At 39.9% G+C, this 22,078-nt stretch overlaps 1 protein-coding gene across 5 annotated transcripts in view; it reads left to right on the top strand.

Annotated features, from left to right (window-relative positions):
* The window catches only part of VAC14 (VAC14 component of PIKFYVE complex), a 419,381-nt gene that overhangs the window by 81,603 nt on the left and 315,700 nt on the right, over positions 1 to 22,078 (top strand). For all 5 annotated transcript variants that reach the window (XM_033943353.1, XM_033943355.1, XM_033943354.1 and 2 more), the window contains exons 6-9: positions 629 to 736; positions 3,477 to 3,586; positions 10,946 to 11,052; positions 19,313 to 19,447. In XM_033943353.1, the coding sequence (XP_033799244.1) occupies positions 629 to 736; positions 3,477 to 3,586; positions 10,946 to 11,052; positions 19,313 to 19,447 (460 nt within the window). The remainder of the gene's footprint in view (positions 1 to 628; positions 737 to 3,476; positions 3,587 to 10,945; positions 11,053 to 19,312; positions 19,448 to 22,078) is intronic.

The following is a 22,078-nucleotide window of genomic DNA, read 5'->3' as shown; positions in this document are numbered from 1 at the left end:
TTGCTCCTGCTGCAATTCACCACTGGACCACAAGGGAAACTAATAGGTACATGGGGGAGACAGGAGGGAGATAAAAATAATTAGAGTCGTCCGGGACAGGAGGCAGGAGGGATCCCTCCTATCCCAGCCACCACTGGACTACCAGGTCTCATGCCGGCCCTACAGACCAGCAAGAAATTTCTGTGGACCGACACCTGTCCGTGGACCGGTGGTTGAACAATACTGATCTAAATGATCTAATTGTCTTTGGTGAGGGAAATTGAAGATAGTCTTGCTTCTATACAATATGACCTGGTCTTCCTGCTAGTAATGAAATCAATTCCACTAAATAAGATGACACTTGGTCATATAGAATATTAGACATTATAATACAAAGCTTAAAATAAATCCTTGTATTTACTGGCAACCTGTGTAATTTAATGAAAGCAATTGCTTGTATGCTAATCCTCCACTAGTTCTAGACAGTTGTGTGCTCAAGTTTCTGACATAAATAAGCAGTCTCTGGCCACAAAACTGCTGGACCACATAAGTTTCTTTAGTAATCTTGTTTTTTCTGGTGATTGAGTCTATGTCTGAAATGGGAGGCATCAGTCTGAAAGAATAATTCTTACTTATGTTTGGATCATAGGACATTGTGACAGAAAGTAATAAATTTGATCTGGTGGCTTTTGTCCCTTTGTTACGAGAGAGAATTTACTCCAATAACCAGTATGCCCGGCAGTTCATCATTTCCTGGGTAAGTGTTTGGTATAACACTGAGCCAGGCAGCCATTGTTATATATCTTACAGGCTTTATAATTCATTTGTATTATTTCCTGCAAAAAAAGGAATTGTGGGGTTTTTTTTTTAACCTACTCAGTATTTATTTGGATTTAGCTTATACCTTTTTATTGGTAGCGTAAGGGGAGTTACATTCAGGTAGGTACAAGTAGGTATTTCCCTGTCTCCATAGGACTTAGTCTGTTTGTACAGTGCTGTGAACAAATTTTATTTGTTTTCTTTATATCCATTTTTTTACAGTTTCTTTCCTCCTCTTGATTTCCCCTATTATTGCATATATGTTAAAATGTAGTATTAAACAAACAGAACCTGAGTAAACAAATAATGGTTTTTAAATTAATAAATTATTAATTTCTATAAGGAACAAACCCCCTCCCTTTTACAAAATTGTGGAAGCAGGTTCTAGCGCAGGCTCATAAGAACTCTTAAGGCTTCTTTTACAAAGGCACGCTAGAGCCTTAACGTGCGAAATAGCGCAGGCTAAATTGCCGCGTGTGCTAGCCGCTACTGCCTCCTTTAAGCAGGTGTTAGATTTTCAGCTAGCATGCGCTAATCTGGTGCGTGCATTAAAAACGCTAGCGCACCTTTGTAAAAGCGTCAGGAGCAATGCAGAGCATTCAGTGTGTCGGCCTGCACTAAAAACTACTTTCGCGGTTTTATAAAAAGGGTTGGGGGGGTGAGGAAGTTGTTCAAACCATATCACCCCATGTGAAAATAACTGCTCCTTTAATCAACCAATTGAGTACATTTAATAGATAATTAGATTCAGCTGATTGAATACAGCCAGGCTTGATTGTAGCCAGCCCTGCTGAGTCTAAACTTCAATGCTTATTGAACCTTACCAGGAGAGTGAAGTAGTCACCACAAATTTCTACAAGAATGCTATGCCACGATCCAAGGAAATTCCAGGAAATATTTTTTTAAAAGCCCCAAACAGTTGTTGAAATATTGATCTGGGAAAGTTTATAAAGTCATTTCTAAAGCTCTGGTCTCCACCTTACCACACTGAAAGCCATCATCTCCAAATGAAGAATTGAAACAATGGTGAATCTTTCCAGGAGTGGCTGATCTACTAAATTATTCCAAGAGCACAGAAACAACTGATCTGGGAAGTTGCAAAACATCTTGTGACATCATCCAAAGAACTTGCAACATCTCTAGCCTCTGCTATCATCGGTGTTTATGACTCTGCAATCAGAAAGAGACTGGGCAAATTAGGATCCATGAAGAGCAACAAGGAAGAAACCACTGCTTATCCAAGAGTAACATCAATGCTTGTCTTACATTTGCAAATCCTTCTGGGATAATGTTCTATGGAGATGAGTCAAAATTGGAACTTTTTGGACAACACAGATCCAATTACAGTATGTCTAGTATAAAGCACACAATAAGACCACCATACCGCTAGTCAAATATAGAAACATAGAAACTGACGGCAGAAAAGGGCCACGGCCCATCTAGTCTGCCCATACCAATGTCCCACCCCCTAACTCTGTGATGTATGGGGATGCTTTGCTGCCTCAGGACCTGGGAAACTTGCCATTATTGAAGAATCCATGAATTGTGCACTGTACCAGAAAATTCTGAAGGTGCATGTCCAATCATCTGTCCATGAGCTTAAACAGAAGCCTAATTGGGTTGTGCAGAAAAATGTTGATCCAAAACACAAAAACAAGTCTATATCTGAATGTCTGAGGAGAAAACAAAATTAATGTTTTGGACTGGCCTGGTAATGACCTGACGAATCCAATAGATATGTTATGGCAAGACCTAAAACGAACAGTTCATGCACAAAACCTATGAATGTGTCAGAATTTAAAGCAGTACTGCAAAGAAGAGTGGGCTAAAATTCTTACCAGTTATTAAGTTTAGGGGGCATTTACTCAGGTTCGCCTTTGTCTAATTACATTTTGTTTAAAAATCGAAAACCATTCAATGTGAGATATACGAGTTATGCAATATAGGAGAAAACAGGATGGGGGAAACTGTTTCACATCACTGTACCTGAACCAATAGAGATCAAATGGCTTGCCTACAGTCAAACAGCATCAGTGGAATTTTGAACCCTGGCTTCTCTGTCACTAAACTAGATGATTTAACTATTAGGCTGCTCCTCCCCATTTCATAGTTCCAGAATACTAGAAACTGGTAGCCACTTCCATGGTAGGTATCCAGGCACACTGTATAACTTCTTCTTCTTTGAATGAGAAAGGAAGAATATTACCAAATAGAAAGCCGAGTAAAGTAAAGTTTTTATTAAGACCAGAGGTCCAGATTAAACACCATTATCAGCAGCTGTCTTAAAAGCAGTCGCTGCTTGTGTGTCAGTCACATGATAGCACCATTTACAGAATTGTGCCTCCGGCAAAAGCAGGCGCCGGAAATGTAGATCAGGGTTTTCAAGACTGCAGTGCCTACTTTTGACGTGAATCAGGCCTCCGGAGGTGCCTACTGGCGCCTAATGCACCTCCAGCGTTAGCCACACCTCCACACCTCCTATTCCTACACAACTTTTTATTTTTGCTGGTGCGCACTGGGTCACATCTCTACCCTTTGCTCCTCCACTCTTGGCTATAGCCCTTCTAGCTCAACATTGCTCTTCTAGGCAAAATGTCAGCATCTGAGGGTACAAAAGTAGTTCCGTTTTATTGGACCTCTTTAGCAGTTTATATTTTTATTCCTCTGTCATCCTGTAGATCTTGGTGCTGGAGTCGGTACCAGATATTAACCTGCTTGATTATCTGCCAGAAATCCTAGATGGGCTGTTCCAGATTCTTGGAGACAACAGCAAAGAAATAAGAAAAATGTAAGTAAAGCACCTGAATGGAGGCCTGCTGAAGAAAAAAATAAAGTTGTTGCGGAAAGCATAAATAATTAGAGGTAGATGAAAAAGAGAAGCAGCATTTCTGGAAAAGCAGAGGAACGTGGAGAAGGCATGAGAACAGGCATAGAGAAGATAATAGCTAGCTAGCATGGTATAAATCACTGGAGAGTGTTCATTTTAGAGTATTGTGCTTAATTCTGAAGGGATTTAGATCAGAAGAAGGCCACCGAAATAGTGTAGGGTCTACATCAGGGCTGCCCAAGTCCAGTCCTTGAGATCTACTGGCAGGCCAGGTTTTCAGGATATCCCCAATGAATATCATGAGAGAGAGATTTGCATACCAAGAAGGCAGTGCAGGCAAATCTTTCATGCATATTCATTGTGGATATCCTGAAAACCTGGCCTGCCAGTAGATCTCGAGGACCGGACTTGGACAGCCCTGGTCTACATCATAAGCTTTGTATGGTAAGAGGCCTAAATTTGTGAATGCTGGAGGAAACGAGGGATATAGGAAAAATAGTTCTATATCTCTAATGTATGTTTATCTATTAGTACTTTTACTTTACCGCCCTTCAACAGAAATCAAAGCAATGTACAAACAATCAAAAACTTAGGAACAGAAGCAAATGTGAAAGAAATTGCAATGTAATAAAAAGAAAAGATATAAAAAAAGAATAGTTCTGCTATGAATTCATGCTTACTGTCTCATTATTCAGCATACACCAATGAAACACCAACCAAAAATAGGAATTGTCCATCAGGAAATGCCAGTAAAAAAAAAAAAAAATCTTCAAACCAGCTTTAAATCCAATTTGGACCTAAGGTAGTGTAACGACAAATTCCACAAAGTCGGTGCCAGATAAAAGAAGGCAGATGCACCTCAGCCAATAAAAAAAGGGAAAATTGATTTTGTCCTAGAGGTCATGAATCACTGCCAGCGGACTAGGGGATCAAAAGTAAGCAGAAACTCTCTAATAGAAGGCCAAATGCACTAGCAACAAACTTTTAAACCATATGCAGTAAATTACTAGCAACCAATGATACTGAAGTAGCAATGAAATTGATCAAACCTACCTAAACCCACCAAAGTTTAATAGCTGTGTTCTGCTCTAATTGCAGACGGGAAGCTAAAACTTGAAGGAGCCCATTATAGTGTGCATTACAATAGTCTAATCAACAAAGTGAACATCAGTCTTTAATGTGTCACACATGTGAACATTATCTGTCAGGTGAAAACATTCTTCCTTATTATATTGTTGAGATTAACCCCCCCTTCAAATCTCTTATCAGACCCTCTCTTCTACAACTTCTTTCTACCAAATAGGATGGTAGAGGCATGGTGCAGTCTTCTACTGGAAGAGACAGAGGCAAATATAATATTGCTATTCACACTATTATAGCCTGAGATACTTGTATGTATCCAGTTAGTACCAAATACATGTTTATTGTGAGCAGTTGCAATGAAATATTCTACTATAAGACAACAGGATATTTTATTTATTTATTTAGATTTAGCTCATATCTTTTTAGTAACAGCTCAAGGTGAGCTACATTCAGGTACACTAAGTATTTACCCTGTCCCTGGAAGGCTCATAACCTAAATTAGTACATGAGGCAATGGATGGTTAAGTGATTTGCCCAAGGTCACAAGGAGCTGTAGTGGGATTTGAATCAGATTTGCTAATGTTCCCATAATGTTGTACAATACCAGCAAACTACAATAAAATATTAATCACACAAAGAGCATAGGATTGGAATAGCCTATCCTTAACAATGGAGGTCAAGTAAGGTCTGTGTAAGTATGAAAATGGGCCAGATGGGCTTTGTCATAATTTTTTTATGTTTCTACAGGATTCATTTAAAAAAAAAAAAGATATCCAAAAAGTGGCATAAAGGGACAGACATTTTTCTTGCCAATTCGCTTCCAATTCGCTATATCGAAACCTATTTTCTAGACTGATTTCTGTTTATCCACAGTGTATCTAAATATCAAGGGAGCATGTTAGAGGCATGGTGCGAGTGGGACTAGGACGGGCTTTTGACCTGGATCTTTTTCTGCCATAATCGAACATTTTAGAATATGTTCAAGGGCATAGTTTGAACATTTGGCGCTAGATGTGTTTCAACAACAAATAAGTGCCAAAAAGGTACCCAAACTGACTAGATGACGACTAGAGGGATGTATACTTGGGCTTATCCACACTGACGATACATCCCACTTCTCAGGGTTCCATAAAAGAATGGCTGAAGGGCCTTCACAACCATTTAAATCAACACTAAAAATATGTTTCCAAATTATATTGGATAAAAATATCCAACTTGGGTCCTTATGGTTGCCTCCTTGTTTAATGTAGCTTATTGCTAACTGTTGTTTTCTAATTTAATACTCTTCAAAATAAAATAAAAAACAACAGAAAGTCTTTTCTTTATTTATCTTTAATATGCAGTATCTCTAGAATGCCCCTACGGGACCCGTTTCACCACAAAAGCTTTTTCAAGGGATCATAAGGGGCACTAATTCAGCGTCCTCTCTCATTTGGGGCTAGGATTAGTCCTCCAGTGATCATGACCCCTCCCACCTCTCAAATGTAAATGAGACAGTATATACCTGCCTGTATGATAGCTTCAGGTGTTCTGGAGGGAACCCAGGCCCATATCCTACTCTACTGCACTTATTATTGAGTGTGAGAGCCCTCCAAAAACCTACTGGACCATCATATAGGTGACACCTTGGGCAAAAGGACTATTCTAGTGCAATGTGTCTAGTGGTCCTGAATGCTAGGGTCTTGTATCTGAACTAGCAAGTTGTTTGCAGAAAACTGTCAATCATGTTTTCCAATTCCACCTTCCCAGGAAGCTGCTCCTGCCCCCTCAGTTTGTTTGCTGCAAGCAAGTTGCTCAGAAGTGTGTTTGATCTACTCTGCGGTTTTATTATTTTTGGGTAATTTTTCTAAGTGTTCTTTGGAGGCTTGGTGCCCAGAGGTTCCCACTTGGTGGGACCTCTGCCTGGGAGATGATACAGATTTGCATGGTGGAAGCATGCTGCCAGCAGGAACAGCTCCTCTGGGACACCTAGCTAGCCAACCTGATGGTATTTTTTATAGCTCATGGGCCATCTGCTGCATAGCTGCTCACATCCCTGATTCAGTCAGGAGCTTGAATGCAGACTGCTTGGGCTCCTTCCTAGCTCGGCCTGGACTAAAAGTGGCCCAGCTGCTTGGTCCCCCATCCCTTTTTATGGCGCAGTTTTCTGGGGGTTGAGGTTCAGTCCGACTTCTGTCTGACTAGCAGCAAGAATACCAGATTCATCAGCGAATCTGTGAGGCAGATTTCTTCTCCTTTGATTCCAGCTGAAATCCTATGCTGAAGCAGGCAGGCACCACATGGCACAGTGAGTAAGGCTATTGAAGCCTATGGGGAAAATTGGGATGGGGGTTCCTAAATGTTGAATTTGAGGGTTTCTGACTCCAGAGCCCAGGTCCCAGGTTCCCCTCTAAAACCCCTTTCCCTGTGATTGATTTTTTTTTTTTATTTTCCTTCAGGGAGGTCTTCATGGGCTGTTTTTGGCATGATTTATCTGGTGGCGGCCATCTTGGGTTTAAAATGATCTCTTTTTTTTTCTTTTGCCTCCATCTAACTCCAAACCATTGATTTTGCTCAAAATTGACTGGGATGGATTCATCAGGTCTTTTTACCCCTATATCATGGCAGGTTTGCGCTGGCAGGCCGAGGAGCAACTAGTTCTGCATGCAATGGAGCATGTGGGGGAGGAGCAGGAGTCTCCTACTCAGCCTCCTCCCAAGTCCTCAAGGTGGACCCTAGCATCCAATAACTGCGATTCAGGTTATTCTTCCCAATGTGCATCACTTTGTATTTGTCCACATTAAATTTCATCTGCCATTTGGACACCCAGTCTTCCAATTTCCAAGGTCTGCCTGCAATTTTTCACAATCCACATGTGTTTTAACAACTTTGAACAGTTTAGTGTCATTGCAAATTTAATCACCTCACTCGTTCCAATTTCCAGATCATTTATAAATAAATAGCACCGGTCCCAGTACAGACCCCTGCGGCACTCCACTGTTTACTCTATTATCCCTACCCTCTGTTTTCTATCTGATAACCAATTCCTAATCCACAACTGAACTTTGCCACCTATCCCATGACACTTTAATTTTCTCAGGAGCCTCTCGTGAAGAACTTTAGATTTTCAGAAAGCTTTTGATAGATACAGTATATCAACCAGCTCACCTTTATCCACAAGTTTATTCAATACCAGAAGCTGGACATTTCCCAGAATTTAATATCTGTGGTTATTTCAGCCCACGGCTTACAAGCTGCTTACCGCTGCAGGCTACAATACTAGGCCCTTAATTTCTATCTTCAAAATACTCAGGAGCCTCTTGTGAGGAACTTTATCAAGAGGTAGTCTGTACCTTCCACATCAGTCAGGAAGTTAATTTGCCCGCTTTTTGCCCTACGGTGTCTTAAGAAAAAGGATAAAGTGTTGTATTGTCAAACGAGTGCTGCTTTGGTACCTTGAAGTTACCAACGAGTTTTGCCTTTCAGATCACCATTTTAGTTCTCATCCATCAGGCCAATAGAGGGAGGTTGGCATCTAAAGCCTTGATTTCCAGTTAGATTAAGATGGCTATTTCCTCTGCATTCATAGGCTGTGATAAATAACTGCTGATCATATTGAAAGCACACTACACTAGAGGAGTTGCTGCCTCTTGGTTAGAGACTAGGGCTGTCTCGCATGAAGAGATTCACAGAGTGGCTACAGGGTGTACTCTGCATATCTTCACCAGGCTCTATAGGGTGGATGTAGCAACTGGGGTGGATGCCGCTTTCGGGGCCTCTGTCTTAAAGGCGGACACAGCGGGCCCACCTTAAACTTTGGGAACTAGACGTATTGCACTAGAAAGAAAGATTAGGTTCTTTTCTATGTAATCTTCTTTCTTGTAGATGTTTCTAGTGGTCCTAAAGCCCCACCTTGTGTATGACTTTGCCTGTCTTCTGCCTTAGAATCCATCTTGATTTGATGAATATTTTTTCTCAGAGGAAAAAAAAAAGATGCATAGGTAATTCATTATGACCATACAGTCTGGTTTCAATCTCTGCTTATCAGCAAGTCATAGAAGTAGCTATGAGCTCTATACATGATTGGTGCTAGTTGCACAAGTTTGGATGTTATACTATAACTTCCTATGTTTGTTACAGAACAGTACAAATATGTAGTGTCAGGGATTTTCCCCATTTTTTTCCTTCCTGTTAAATCTTTTTTATTACAGTGCTACTTGATTGTTTTTGTACAAATTGAGATGGCAGGAACAGCTTCTTGGGAAGGAGGTGGAGTTGGAAAACATGATTGACAGTTTTCTGCAAGCAACTTTCTGGTTCAGAAAACAAGACCCTAGCATTCAGGACCACTAGACACATCTATAAGAAAAAAGATTACTGAAGTAAGAACCTAATCTTTCTTTTATTGTTAAAAATGATGCAAGGAAATTTTTAAAATAATTTTAATGGAATTTAACTTTCCCCCCTCTTCTATTAAACTACACTAGCAGTTTCTAAAGCGGGGAGCCGCGCTGAATGGCCCACATTACTCCCGATGCTCATAGAGTTCTTATGAGCGTCAGGAGCTGCATGGGCCATTCAGCGCGGCTCTCTGTGCTAAAAACTGCTAGTGCAGTTTAATAGAAGAGGGGGTTTATTTTTATAAACTGTTAATTGAAATAAGTCATTAAATTTTGTTTATTTCTCATAGAAGTTTTAATCTTTATTTATCTAATCAGTGAGAAATCTTGGATTGATCAGTTGCATACAGTTTTTGATATGGGGTTGAATGATAGACAAATTCACACTAAACTTATTTTAAACAAGAAATTTTTACCTATCCTTGAGTCTTTACAGAGTAGAGGGTTAGGATGTTTCCCCTTTTAGCTCACTATATACCTACTGACCTGCTAACTTTCCACCTTCTCCACTCACCTGATTACATTACATTACATTACTGACTTATATTCCGCCTGTACCTTGCAGTTCTAAGCGGATTACATCAGAAGATAGCTGGACATTTCCAGGAACAAAAGTTACAATTAAGAGAACTGGACATATCCAGGAAAAAGTTACAATTAAGGAGTTGGATACAATGATTCCCTCTTCTGTCTCTCTTTTTATCCCATCCTTCTATTTCCACTATCTCTGTCAGTTCCTAGAACCCCATTTTCTACCCTTTATACTGAACATCTTCCCTAGCTCTCATTTGTCTTTCTTCTACCTCTCATTACTTCCCTAACCCTCAGCCGTTTCCTGACCTCCAACCCTTTCTGTGTGTCATATCCCCTTACACTTCCTCCCTAGCTCTTACAATTTTTTCTTCTGTCCCTTTCCTCACTAACTTGCAGTCCTCTTCCAGCACTTCTTCCTCTTTTACATTTCTCCACTCCTTCTTACTTTTCTATATTTTGCTTCATCCAGTTGTTTACCTTTATTGCCACTACTTCAATCCTCTCCAAGTCCTCTATTTAATTTCCTAAGCGCCCACACACTCTTATAGTCCCTGTGTCCTCATCTAATCCCTCTGCCTCTTTTCTCCTTAATCCCAATCCAAAATCCATGTATAAGAGACATTTGCTGCCCTTAACATTCCCCTCATGTAGCACTAGTGAACCAAACTCATCTCTCCTCTTCCATGTCCCCGGGTTCATCTTTCTCAGTCTCTGAGACCCCATCTCACCCTCTTACTTGACCCCACTTTTTCTTTTTTCAATGTTCTTCCCTCACAAGTCTTTCTTTTAAAACTTACTCTCTCCACCTAGTGATTAGAGCTGGCTTGAGAAAGAGAACAGGGTGTTTCCTCAGGTCATCTCCTGTACAGACAGCCACAGGACCACACAGTTTTGTCCTATGCTGGCAGTGGTGATTGCAGCCAAATGGGAGGGTGCAGAATGCAGCATTACTAGCCCAGGCTAGTGACAGCACATGTAGGTGCAGGACACAGTGCTAGTCATTGACAGGAGGGGGCTAGTGATTGCTGTGGTAGGGAAGTAAAAACAGGAACTGGGTCTGGAGATTTCAAATAGTTGACTCCCTGGCTGCTCTTCTCAGTCTGCATACAGACATGATCATTAAGGAAAGCATGGGTTTTCCTGTCAAAATTTTGGTGACACACTAATTGAGAATCACTAGGTCTATATAGTGATCAACTAACATTTTTGCATTCTGTAGGTGGTAAGTCATAACACTTAGCAATAATCATTTGTGTTCTGTTTAGTATACAGAGCACATTGTAAGACCTAGGACCTGTTGCTAACAACCAATTGTCTTCTATAGGTGTGAGGTAGTCCTGGGTGAGTTTCTAAAAGAGATTAAGAAAAACCCTTCCAGTGTGAAGTTTGCAGAAATGGCTAACATTCTGGTTATCCACTGCCAAGGTTCTGGTGAGTGAAGCACCTGATGAATATGGAACTTCTGAGCAATGCAGTTTATAGTTTTAACATAGATTTATCTGAGAAACTGGAAGATAGTTTGAACATTGCCAATATCTACTGAGCACAGTTAAATGAGTAAGAAATATTTTATTGTACATTTAAAGAGAAGGTAGGTGAGTATGAGAAGATCATAATAAATACTTGAATACTTTAGTAATGTTATGTAATAGTAGCTAAAATTTCACATCATATGACGACATAAGAATCTTCAAATAAACTATTGTTTAAACCTGACACAGGAATTAGGGACTATAGTAATATATGTTTGAGAGAGACTGTCTTTATTGTCCATGCTCCCCAGGCAGTTCTAATCACCTTCCAGGTTATCAGATCTCTGCAATGCCAAGTTTTGTTACCTGCCATAGGGGTCCTTTTATTAAGGTGCGCTAACTGATTTAGAACACGCTAAATGCTAAGACATCTATTATATTCCTATGGGCCTCTTAGCATTTAGCACGCGCTAAATTGGGTAGTGGACCTTAGTAAAAGGACCACATAAAAAAGAGAAAATGATCATAGTGATGATTTTGCTCCTATTTTATTACTTTTTCCCCACCTTTATAATTTTGGAACTAGAAAGTGGATTCTCTGTAAACTGTTATGTCTGTGCAGTTTTCAAAGCTTAACTGTCATCATTTTAAATTTTATATTGATCAAATACATATTATTGCAGCCTATAGAGAATCCAATTTGGTTCAAAATCAATACTAGAAATACTAGAATTCCACACAAGTAATGTTTGAGCAAATGGAAAGCAAAAAGTCTAGGATATTGATTTGTTTTTAGATCTGTAATTGACAGTTTCTTCTAAGCTTTTTTTAATTTAATTTTATTTGCTATTTTACAATCTTAGAAACAAGCATACAATACTTGAATGCAGATCCATAATAATAAACCCACTTAGTTTTTACAGTAAAACAAATCACCCAATAATAAGAAAATTAAAATTATTTAGTCCACTATTACAAGGACCAAGAAAGGAAACAAAAAGAAAAATCATTACATTACAAAAAGGACAGCAATAGGAGTATAAAGTCGGCAGCTGGCTCGTTTTAAGCTGTGGGAGAGACTATCGGCCTTATCATTACTACTCTCCCTTCCTTAGCCACAATAAAGTCCAGCAATTGCTTTGGTTCAAAAAATAAGAACTGATATTCCAGCTAATAAAACATAACATTTTGCTGGAAATCTTAATATAAAGGATGCTCCCAAAGCAAGGACTCTATGCCAGAAGTCCTTCCTTCTTTTTTGTGTTACTTGAGATATACCAGGAAACATATGAACGGTTGAACCTAGGAAGTGCTCGTTAATATATATGAAATAAGTCAGAAGAATTAGTTCCTTATCAAATTCTAAAGCAATTGTCACAATGAGGGTCGTCCTCTCCTTAATTACTTCCAAAGATTTTTCCAGAAAGTTTTAGATTCATCTCACCACCAACCTCTCCAGCCCTGTCGGTAGGACTAGAACTTCCTAATTTATTTCCAAAAGAGAGATATTGCGCTCTCAATATAGGTGGTAAATTTTCCGTTGAAATTGACAATATTTCTCTCATATATCTCCTTACCATTGCAACAGCTGACACGATTGGAGATATTGGAAAATTCAACATTCTCAAATTTTTTTTTCCTTTATTTTCCATGAATTCTAACTTTTTCTGGATATAAGACCTTTCTTTAATAATTTCCATTTCTAAAGTCTTAATTTGATTAATCTGTTCTTCATGTTTTTGGATACTCTCACTGTGTTCTCGCAGCATTTTATCTTGCTTATTTATAGTATTTTATCTATGGAGTTGATAGAGACACAGTCATTTCGTAGTGTAGTCACTGCTTTTCTCAGGTCGGAGTCCATGATTTCGATAGCCTTCCATAGCGTGTCAAAATTGACTGTCAGTTTTTACTAACTCTCCAAATTGTATGCTCTCTCTCCAGAAGGTCAAATTTTCTGTAGCCTCCTCACAGGATGCTGATGTCAGGGCTTCAACAGGACTAACCTCAACCACCAACTTCTCTCCCTTTGTTTCACCAGAGCTTGGCGCCAACTCCTTCTCTTGGGAGGAGTGTGCTACCTCCCCACCTGCTGGGCTCTTCCTTCTGGGTTGGAGATGAGCTCTGGTGAAATCTAATCTAATTCTTAGTCTTATATACCGAATCATCTCCTAAAGATAGGAGCTCGATTCAGTTTACATAATTAGATCACAAAGAAAGATCTATTAACATTCATTGGAGCTATAACCTAAAAAGCGATGAAACATAGTGGTTTTTAAGGTTTTGCAAAAGATCTGAAGAGATAAACGCGATCTAATTTGAGGAGGTAGTCCATTCCATATCACAGTTAGTAAATGTTTACTAATGAATTTGATTCCTCTTAATGATGGAAAAGAGAGCTTATACATATAAGTTGTTCTCGTGTCCAAAGATCTCAATACAATGTGATACATTTGGATTATCTATAGACTTTATTCATTATGAATTAATTTAATCCACATGACACTGGTAGTACAATGACATGTTTAATTAGGTGTACGTTTCATAGATCTACTTCCTAATGGTCTTCTCAATACATCTGGATATTCTTGTTACAATTGTGCATGGTTGGATGTGTGGCTACAGATCTTTCTTTAAGTACATTCTCTTACGCATGCGCTTATTTTTCCCGGTTCATTCTCATACTCGTTTGGATTGTTCATTTCATTATGACTCTTCTACAGCAGTGCAGAGGCAACACTTGGCATGTTTTTGCTGTGTTTTAGCCTTTTTATTTCTGTCCCAGTTTCACATAGTTATCTGCATTTTTCTCACCGGCACACAGTCATTATTAAGATAGTCTCCTCACTTTGATTATCTACATCTATGCCTAGATACTCAGAGCATTTATTTTTCCCTTCTTTATTTTTTCATTTTCCTTGTATTCTTTATCATTTTTGTGCACTCGTAAAGATCACTTTTATTATCATTATAATTCCCTTTTTCCCAATATTTCACGTTAGGATTCTTGGCTCAATTGAGTTTACGCATCACTCCTCATGCATAACACATGTGTGGCTGTACGACCTCTGTTGTCTTGTTCCCTAAGGACTCCTGAGGAAGGCATCACCTGCCAAAACATGGACCATGTCGTGTTCTGTTATATATTTCACCTTCTGTGACCTACTATTCTACTGCTGGATTTTTTACAAATTGTTTTATATTTTTGACTTTAACTCCTGTGTCATCCTTATACTGAGTTGTTTTCTTCCACTTTGCTTGGGATTTATGAAGAGACTGCAACACTATCCTGGACAGATAACTGAAACTAGAACAGGAGGACGGTGATCTCAAAGGTGGATAGTTTCCAGAATCATTTAGATTGACGATAGATTCCCCTAAAGAATAAAAGTCAATGTTGTTATTTTATTAGTGATACCATTTCTACTTATTTAGTATTACTCATTGTAATCACTGCTACTCAGTACCCCCAAAAAAGGAATATTTGCTTGTTTCAACTCTTTATTTCTTAATAACAACCTTATCAAAATGACGGTAACATGCAGTAATAATAACAAACATATATTTTACCCAAATATGATAGTTCCTCAAGGCAGTCTTTAAGAAATAAGATAAAATCGAAACATATTTGCCAACCTGAAGATCCTACCTGTTCAAACATGTTCCTTTTATCATCTTCAAAACACTTCTCATGATGGTTCATTTAGGCCAGTGTTCTTCAACCTTTTGACATCTATGGAACGGCGGAAATAAAATAATTATTTTGTGGACCGGCACCGGTCCGTGGACCAGCAGTTGAAGAACACTGGGCTAAGTCGTGGTCCAGACCCCATCCATCTCCACCCAATCTCCGCCCCAGACCCCACCCCCATAGTAGTACTAATTGTAACACCATTTTATCCATTCATTTTTCATATATATACACACACACACACACAATATAATCGTATTAACAACACATAATGGTTAACCCCAAAATTAAACTACACAAAGCACAATATATACTTATCAACATTCATTCCTACCAGAACACAGATAACCTCATGCAAATACGGGACAAAAAACTAAAAGTACTAATATATACAAACAAACCCCAAGATGCAAGACTGCATGCAGTACAACCCCAGAGGAAAAGAAACAAATGCATTTCTTCCTGAACAGACAGCAGATGTAAGTCATTCACTAAATTAAAAATAAAATCATTCCCCCTACCGTTGTTGTCTCCCTTGTGACCAGTCAGACATGATGCCTGCCAAGGTCCCAGTTGGGTCAGGAGAAAAAGTAAAAGGGAAAACCTGGAAGGCAAATTCCAAGGTCTCTCCTGGACATGATTCTGATAATATCTCCTTTGACCACCAGAGGGAGCCAGAACTATCTGAGAATGAGATAGATGAGCTAGAACATAAGCAGTGCCTCTGCCGGGTCAGACCATAGGTCCATCCTGCCCGGCAGTCCGCTCCCGCGGCGGCCCAAACAGGTCACGACCTGTCTGAATCACCAGAAGGGGCTCCCTTGCCACCTTGGTTTCTCATTGAAATCCTATCTTCCCATCGTAGTCCTAACACTCCAGTCTTGCACATGCACGACCTGTTGGGTTTCTATACTTATTACCTGGTTAGCTTTCTATACTTGTGTTACATCCCAGCTCCTCCCTCAGTATCCCACGATCCCTTTATCCCTCAGGAATCCGTCCAATCCCTGTTTGAATCCCTGTACCGTACTCTGCCTGATCACTTCCTCCGGTAGTGCATTCCAAGTGTCCACAACCCTTTGGGTGAAAAAAAACTTCCTTGCATTTGTTTTGAACCTATCTCCCTTCAGTTTCTCCGAATGCCCCCTCGTACTTGTTGTCCCCTTCAGTCTGAAGAATCTATCCCTATCCACCCTCTCTATGCCCCTCATGATCTTGAAGGTCTCTATCATATCTCCCCTGAGCCTCCTTTTTTCCAGAGAGAAGAGCCCCAGCCTATCCAACCTCTTGGCATATGGGCAGTGTTCCAGCCCTTTTACCAGTTTCGTTGCTCTCCTTTGGACTCTCTCAAGTACCGCCATGTCCTTCTTGAGGTGTGGCGACCAATACTGAACGCAGTATTCCAGATGTGGACGCACCATCGCTCGATACAATGGCATGATGACTTCCCGCGTCCTGGTTGTTATGCCCCTCTTTATGATGCCCAGCATCCTGTTGGCTTTTTTCGAGGCTGCTGCGCACTGTGCAGATGGCTTCAGTGATGCATCCACCAGCACACCCAAGTCTCTCTCAAGTCTGCTGTCTCCCAACAATGCCCCCCCCAATTTGTAGTTGAACAACGGGTTCTTTTTCCCTATATGCATGACCTTGCATTTTTCCACGTTAAAGCGCATTTGCCATTTGTTTGCCCAGTCTTCCAGCTTGTCCAGGTCCCTTTGCAGCTGTACCCAAGCCACCACAGGGGGAGCCCAAGAGCATCCTGGAACACTACTGACTCAGCTAGAGTAGGGCGTGGCCCTAGAGTATGTAAGCCAGCAGTGGAGATCAGACAGGCAGGCCGGCTAGGGAGGAAGTTCAGGCCTTGCCTCCCTGAGGAACCCCCTGGGCCAAGCAGGAGCAATAGACCCATTCCCATGGAGTTAACAGAAGCTGGACAAACTGAGGACTTGCCTTTGTTGGAGGTGTTCCGCCACTAATTTCTGACAAGTGGGATGATCAGTGACACTCAGAAAAGCACACAGACAATATCAAACATAAACAATAACACTTTATTTTATTCTTATATATATATATAAGAATAAAATAGCATCACCGTATCTCACGTAAACCCTCCCTTCACCATTCGGAATCCCTCAATGGATAGGCGAGTAGGACACGGGAGACTGCCCCTTTAGACCTCTTTTGGTTTCCGTTCCTAGAGACGTCTCGGATTCAAAGGTTAGAGGCAAGTCCCGTCTTTTATATTGGGTAAAAAGCTGGGAAAACTGCTTGCCTCTTAGTAAGACAGCTGGTACTGATCCTTTGTTATTTGTTTTGGCAACTCCTAGGTCAAAAAGGTCAAGATAGCAGATACTTGTCACTGTCCCTTTCTTTTTGATGTATTTTCCCATCTGTCTTTACTGATGATCATCTGGTTTTACTGTCCTTTGAAGATCAATGAGGTCAGATCTCAGATAAGCAAGGTTATTGTAGAGACCATCTGGTCTTACTGTTCTTTGGAGGTCAGGAGTTCAGGTAAGCAGACTTGAGGATACATATCAGTAATATTCTGAACATGTCAGTAATATGCGGAGGCATAACATTAGGTGGAACCCATGGACTGTCAAGAAAGTTTTGCAGAAGATGATACTAACTTTCCTGAGCCCATGAGTGTTTTTGATTGTTTGCCTGTTTGGACTATTTTGAATGTTTTTGTAAAGCTAGGAATGTGATATTGGGGAGAGGTTTTGTTAATACCCTGGGCGGGAGTTTTGAAAAGCCATTCCTGTGGCTTTATTTTTGCAAAACTTGACACACTCTCCTTTCCTGGCAATAATATGGAGTTGCCAGAGGCTTTACTTATTTGCTGTCAATTACAGTGAATTGTCGAAGCCAGTACCTTGAATAATAGCTGTGATAATTTAACAAGCTGCTTGGGAGCAGGCTTGTGTTAGCTCCACAGAGAGATGAAGACTTAGCTGCTAATTTGAACTTTATTTTTTAGCTGTTTTATTTGCTGCCCCTTTTTGCATTTTGTTGGTTTGTTGCTGTTTTGAATTCTGACAATTTTGCAGCTGTAATGATGAACTACTTACCTGAATGAAGGAATAAGTAAAACTGAATTATTTTGTTACAAACTTCAATTATTGTGACTTTGTTTGTTTCTAAGTTCCTGCTTAATAACAGTCCAGTCCTGCAGGGTGACTCCATCCTGGGTCACACGCTAGTGCTATTTTTCTTAGTAACCACTGGAGGAGCTGTGGAGTCCCGGCTGGACCACAGTACTGGTTACACCCTCCTTCCATGCTTTGCCTTGCCTTCTGGCCTGCCCACTGGTGTTATCTTCAGGCTGGCTCCCTCTTCCTCAATGCACAAAGCCGTGGGTAGCGGCTCCTTGTGTGTCCTGTGCCTCATTTGGAAGCCTTCCCTCTGACATTGCGATGTCAGAGAGAAGGCTTATGATTCAGGTGCAGGACTTTGTGCACTGCAGCACTGAGGAAGAGGGAGCCAGCCCTAAGACGTCGCCGCATTGATTGCACCATGGACCGGCGGCTGAAGAGCACTGTCTGGGGCCCGATGCACGTGCTGGCCCTGTGGACCGGCAGGAAATTTCTGCGGAACGGCGGTTGAAGAACACTGATTTAGGCCACCAGACCTGCATTTCTTTATTGGTGTTTGCATTTTGTGTTGGTGTTTACATTTTGCACATATGCCTGTTTTATCCATTGGTAGAGGAACTTCATTAAATTATTCCCAAACTGGGTCTCTTTTTTGGCCTGCTGCTTTTATAGGTTTTCTCCTCTAGGGGAGAGTAATATGATAACTCCAGGCTACACGCACAAAGATCCCAAGACTTGTGAAGTATTCTGATCAGAAGGTTCCACTTTAATTTTTACTGCTTGCCCCTCTCTCCTCAGACTTAGCACTTAAGAGGTAATGGGTTGATTCTGTGTATATCAATTTGCAAAGGAACAATAGGGCTAAGGTCTTTTTCTCAACTCTGTGTATTTTATAACATTTTTGCTGTGAAGAAGCATGTTCTCTGCAGACACAAATTCACAGATTTGAGAAATGCAAAACCATACATCTATGATATTATTGTATAGATAGAAAAATTGCCTGTGATATTATGAATCGATTAATGGAATTCATTTTCCCAAAAATTTAAGCATTGCTTGCTATACAGTCTCATGCTATATAATTAAAAACTAACCTTTATTTCATGATGAATAACTTTTGGACTATAATATATCTTAATTAGAAAACTAGCTTTAGATAGTTTTCTTCAAAAAAGCATTTTATTAAAAAAATTTTATTTAAATTTTGAAAATCCAATTTTTACAAAATCATTGATTTTAGTCACCCTGCTATCTGAACACTGAATATCAGGATTTTATTTAGAAGCCATAGCCAATATTTAAAAAAGAAATAATCAGCCACAGACTTTAAGTATTGACACAATGTTTCTAAAACATTGAATTCTTCCCAGCATTGCTTTATTTTGTACTAAATGTCTCCATTTTGTCTTGTTTTTCTCTCCAACTTTTAGATGACCTGATTCAACTGACAGCCATGTCATGGATGAGGGAATTTATCCAGCTGGCAGGCAGGGTAATGCTTCCCTATTCTTCTGGGATCTTGACTGCCGTTCTTCCTTGCTTATCTTACGATGACCGGAAAAAGAGTATCCTTAGCAGCTGCTGGTATCGGCCACATTTAGGCCAATCACAACTTCCTTTGTGTATGCTCATAGGGGCAAATTCTGTAAAGGATGCCTAAAGTTAAGCGTCCACAGTGTAGACATCCAGCAACTAAAATAAACTGAATAATAAGCCCAATTAACGACTTTAGCAAGCAATAATTGAAAGGCTGTGTGCAATTCACAAACTATGCGTCCACAATTTCATAAACGTCCATCGGAAAAAGCTGCGTCTAACGGGATGGGTGTGGCTTTCATATGGACGTCCATTTACAGAATCGCTCAGTGTCCTAACACGTCTGCATTCTCACCTAAAACATAGGTTTTCAGAATTCTAATGAATATGTATGAAAGAGAATGGAATGCATACTGTCTCAGTTGTGTACTTATCTTTACATGCATATTCTTTAAGGGTATCTAAAAATCTAATCTAATACACAACTATTAATCGCACTATACCAAAGAGGTTCAAGGCGATTTACGTTCAAAGAGGCCATAAAATCTATGGGAAAATACAAAAACAATCAATAATAATAATAATAATTTTATTCTTATATTCCGCCAAAGCCATGGAAGTTCGAGGCGGTTTACAGCAAGAAGCGCTGGACAATCAGCGAAGAGGTTACAATCAAACTCAACAGTACAGTCTTACATAATGAAAGAATTGGAAAGCTATATAGTTCTTAGCAGAGCCTGGAAGGCAAGAGTTCTGTCCAAGAATTTTTTATATTGGCAGGCTTTAATTGTCGGATAGGTGAACAGATGTATTCTTCGTGTGGGCCTAAAAGAACTTGCCAGCTTAAAATGGGAAACTAGGTAAGTGGGGGCCAGACCAAATATTGATTTATAACACAGACAAGAGAACTTAAACAGGATTCGTGCCTCCAGAGGCAGCCAATAGAGTTTTTGATAATAGGGGCTTATGTGTTCCCATTTATTCAGTCCAAAAATTAGTCAAACTGCCGAATTTTTAATGACTCTGAGTCTTAGAATGTTTTTTTTGAAGGATCCCAAGTAAATGATGTTGCAATAATCGAGCAAGCTTAGGATGGAATATTGAAAAAGTAAGCGGAAGGATGTTGCATCAAAGTATTTTTTGATGGTTCTGAGTTTCCATAGTACCGAAAAGCATTTTTTAACCACTAAATCTATGTGAGCATTTAGAGTGAGGTGGCGGTCCAGGGTGACTCCCAGGATTTTAATAGAGTGGTCAATAGGGAAGTCCTGACCATTCAAGGAGATCGCTGTGTCTGATTTTGTCATTAGGACTTGCAAGGAAAAATTTGGTTTTGTCAGTGTTGAGCTTCAATTTGAATTCGGTCATCCATAGTTCGATTTGCTTTAGAATGGATGATAGATGAATCTTAGTCTCGGGGGTCAGAGTAGTAAGGGGAATAACAATGGTGATATCGTCAGCATAGATATAAAATTTAACTTTTAAGCTTTGTAGTAAGTTCCCAAATGAGGCAAGGTAGATGTTGAACAATGTAGGCGAAAGAGGAGAGCCTTGCGGGATTCCGCAAGAGTTTACCCAACTAAAGGATTTTTTATTGTCACTATAGACTTGATATGACCGTTTGCTCAAAACCCCCGAAACCATTTTAACACGTTACCTGAAAAACCAATTGACTCTAGACAGTCAATCAGAATTGCATGGTCAACCAGATCGAAGACACTACTTAGGTCTAGTTGCAGAATTAGAGCACTGGTACCCTGACTGAATAAGGTATGGAGGAAGTCCAGTAATGATGTCATGACAGTTTCAGTGCTGAATCCAGAACAAAAACCAGACTGATTGTCTTGCAGTATGCTAAATTTGTCCAGATACATTACTAGTTCCTGGTTGACCAGTCCTTCCATTAGCTTAATGAACAAGGGAGTGCTCGTAATTGGTCTGTAGTTAGATGTCAGTTTGGTAGATTCTCTAGGGTTTTTGACAATTGGAGTGATCAAAATCTGTCCTAAATCCTCCGGGAAAGTACCAGTTAGTAAGAGAGAGGAGAGTCAGTTGTATAATTTGGCTTTAAATGAGACTGGAGCAACTTTCATAATGTTTTGGGGGCAGCAATCTAATCTGCAGTAGGAGATGGCATATTTTGTGTAAAATTTTAGAGAATTGTTGCCAGGATGGGGTAGTGAAATTATTCCAGACCATATCTACCCTAGGATCATCTTTGTGTTGGGCGACTGAGTAGTTCAAATGGTTGGCTGAGGAGCCCGCTAGTTTGGATCTCAGATTAATGATTTTGTTGTTGAAAAATTCAGCCAGATCATCTGCAGATGGTGGGGAATCTAGGGTAGAACATGAGAGGGCCTGTATTTCATAGAGATTGTTGACTAATTCAAAGAGATTTCTACTGTTGGTGTTCGGCGATCCGATTTTTGTGGCGTAAAAGTTAGTGCGTTTCTTTATTATTAGTTTTTTGTATTCATTTAATTTTAGTCTCCAATTTGACCTCCCCACACTGTCCCCTGATTTCAACCATTGTATTTCGAGTTTCCGTAACTCCCATTTCATATTTCCTAACTCGGTGTTGTACTAGTCATTCAGATTCTTGTTTCTTATTTTTCTTAGTTTAGTGGGAGCCATTTGGTTTAATATCTGTGTACTCATGT

This window comes from Geotrypetes seraphini, chromosome 4 (assembly GCF_902459505.1).
Source record: "Geotrypetes seraphini chromosome 4, aGeoSer1.1, whole genome shotgun sequence".
Classification (NCBI taxonomy): Eukaryota; Metazoa; Chordata; class Amphibia; order Gymnophiona; family Dermophiidae; genus Geotrypetes; species Geotrypetes seraphini.
The sequence above is the reverse complement of the archived record's forward strand: the minus strand, read 5'-3'. Positions and strand labels throughout refer to the sequence as shown.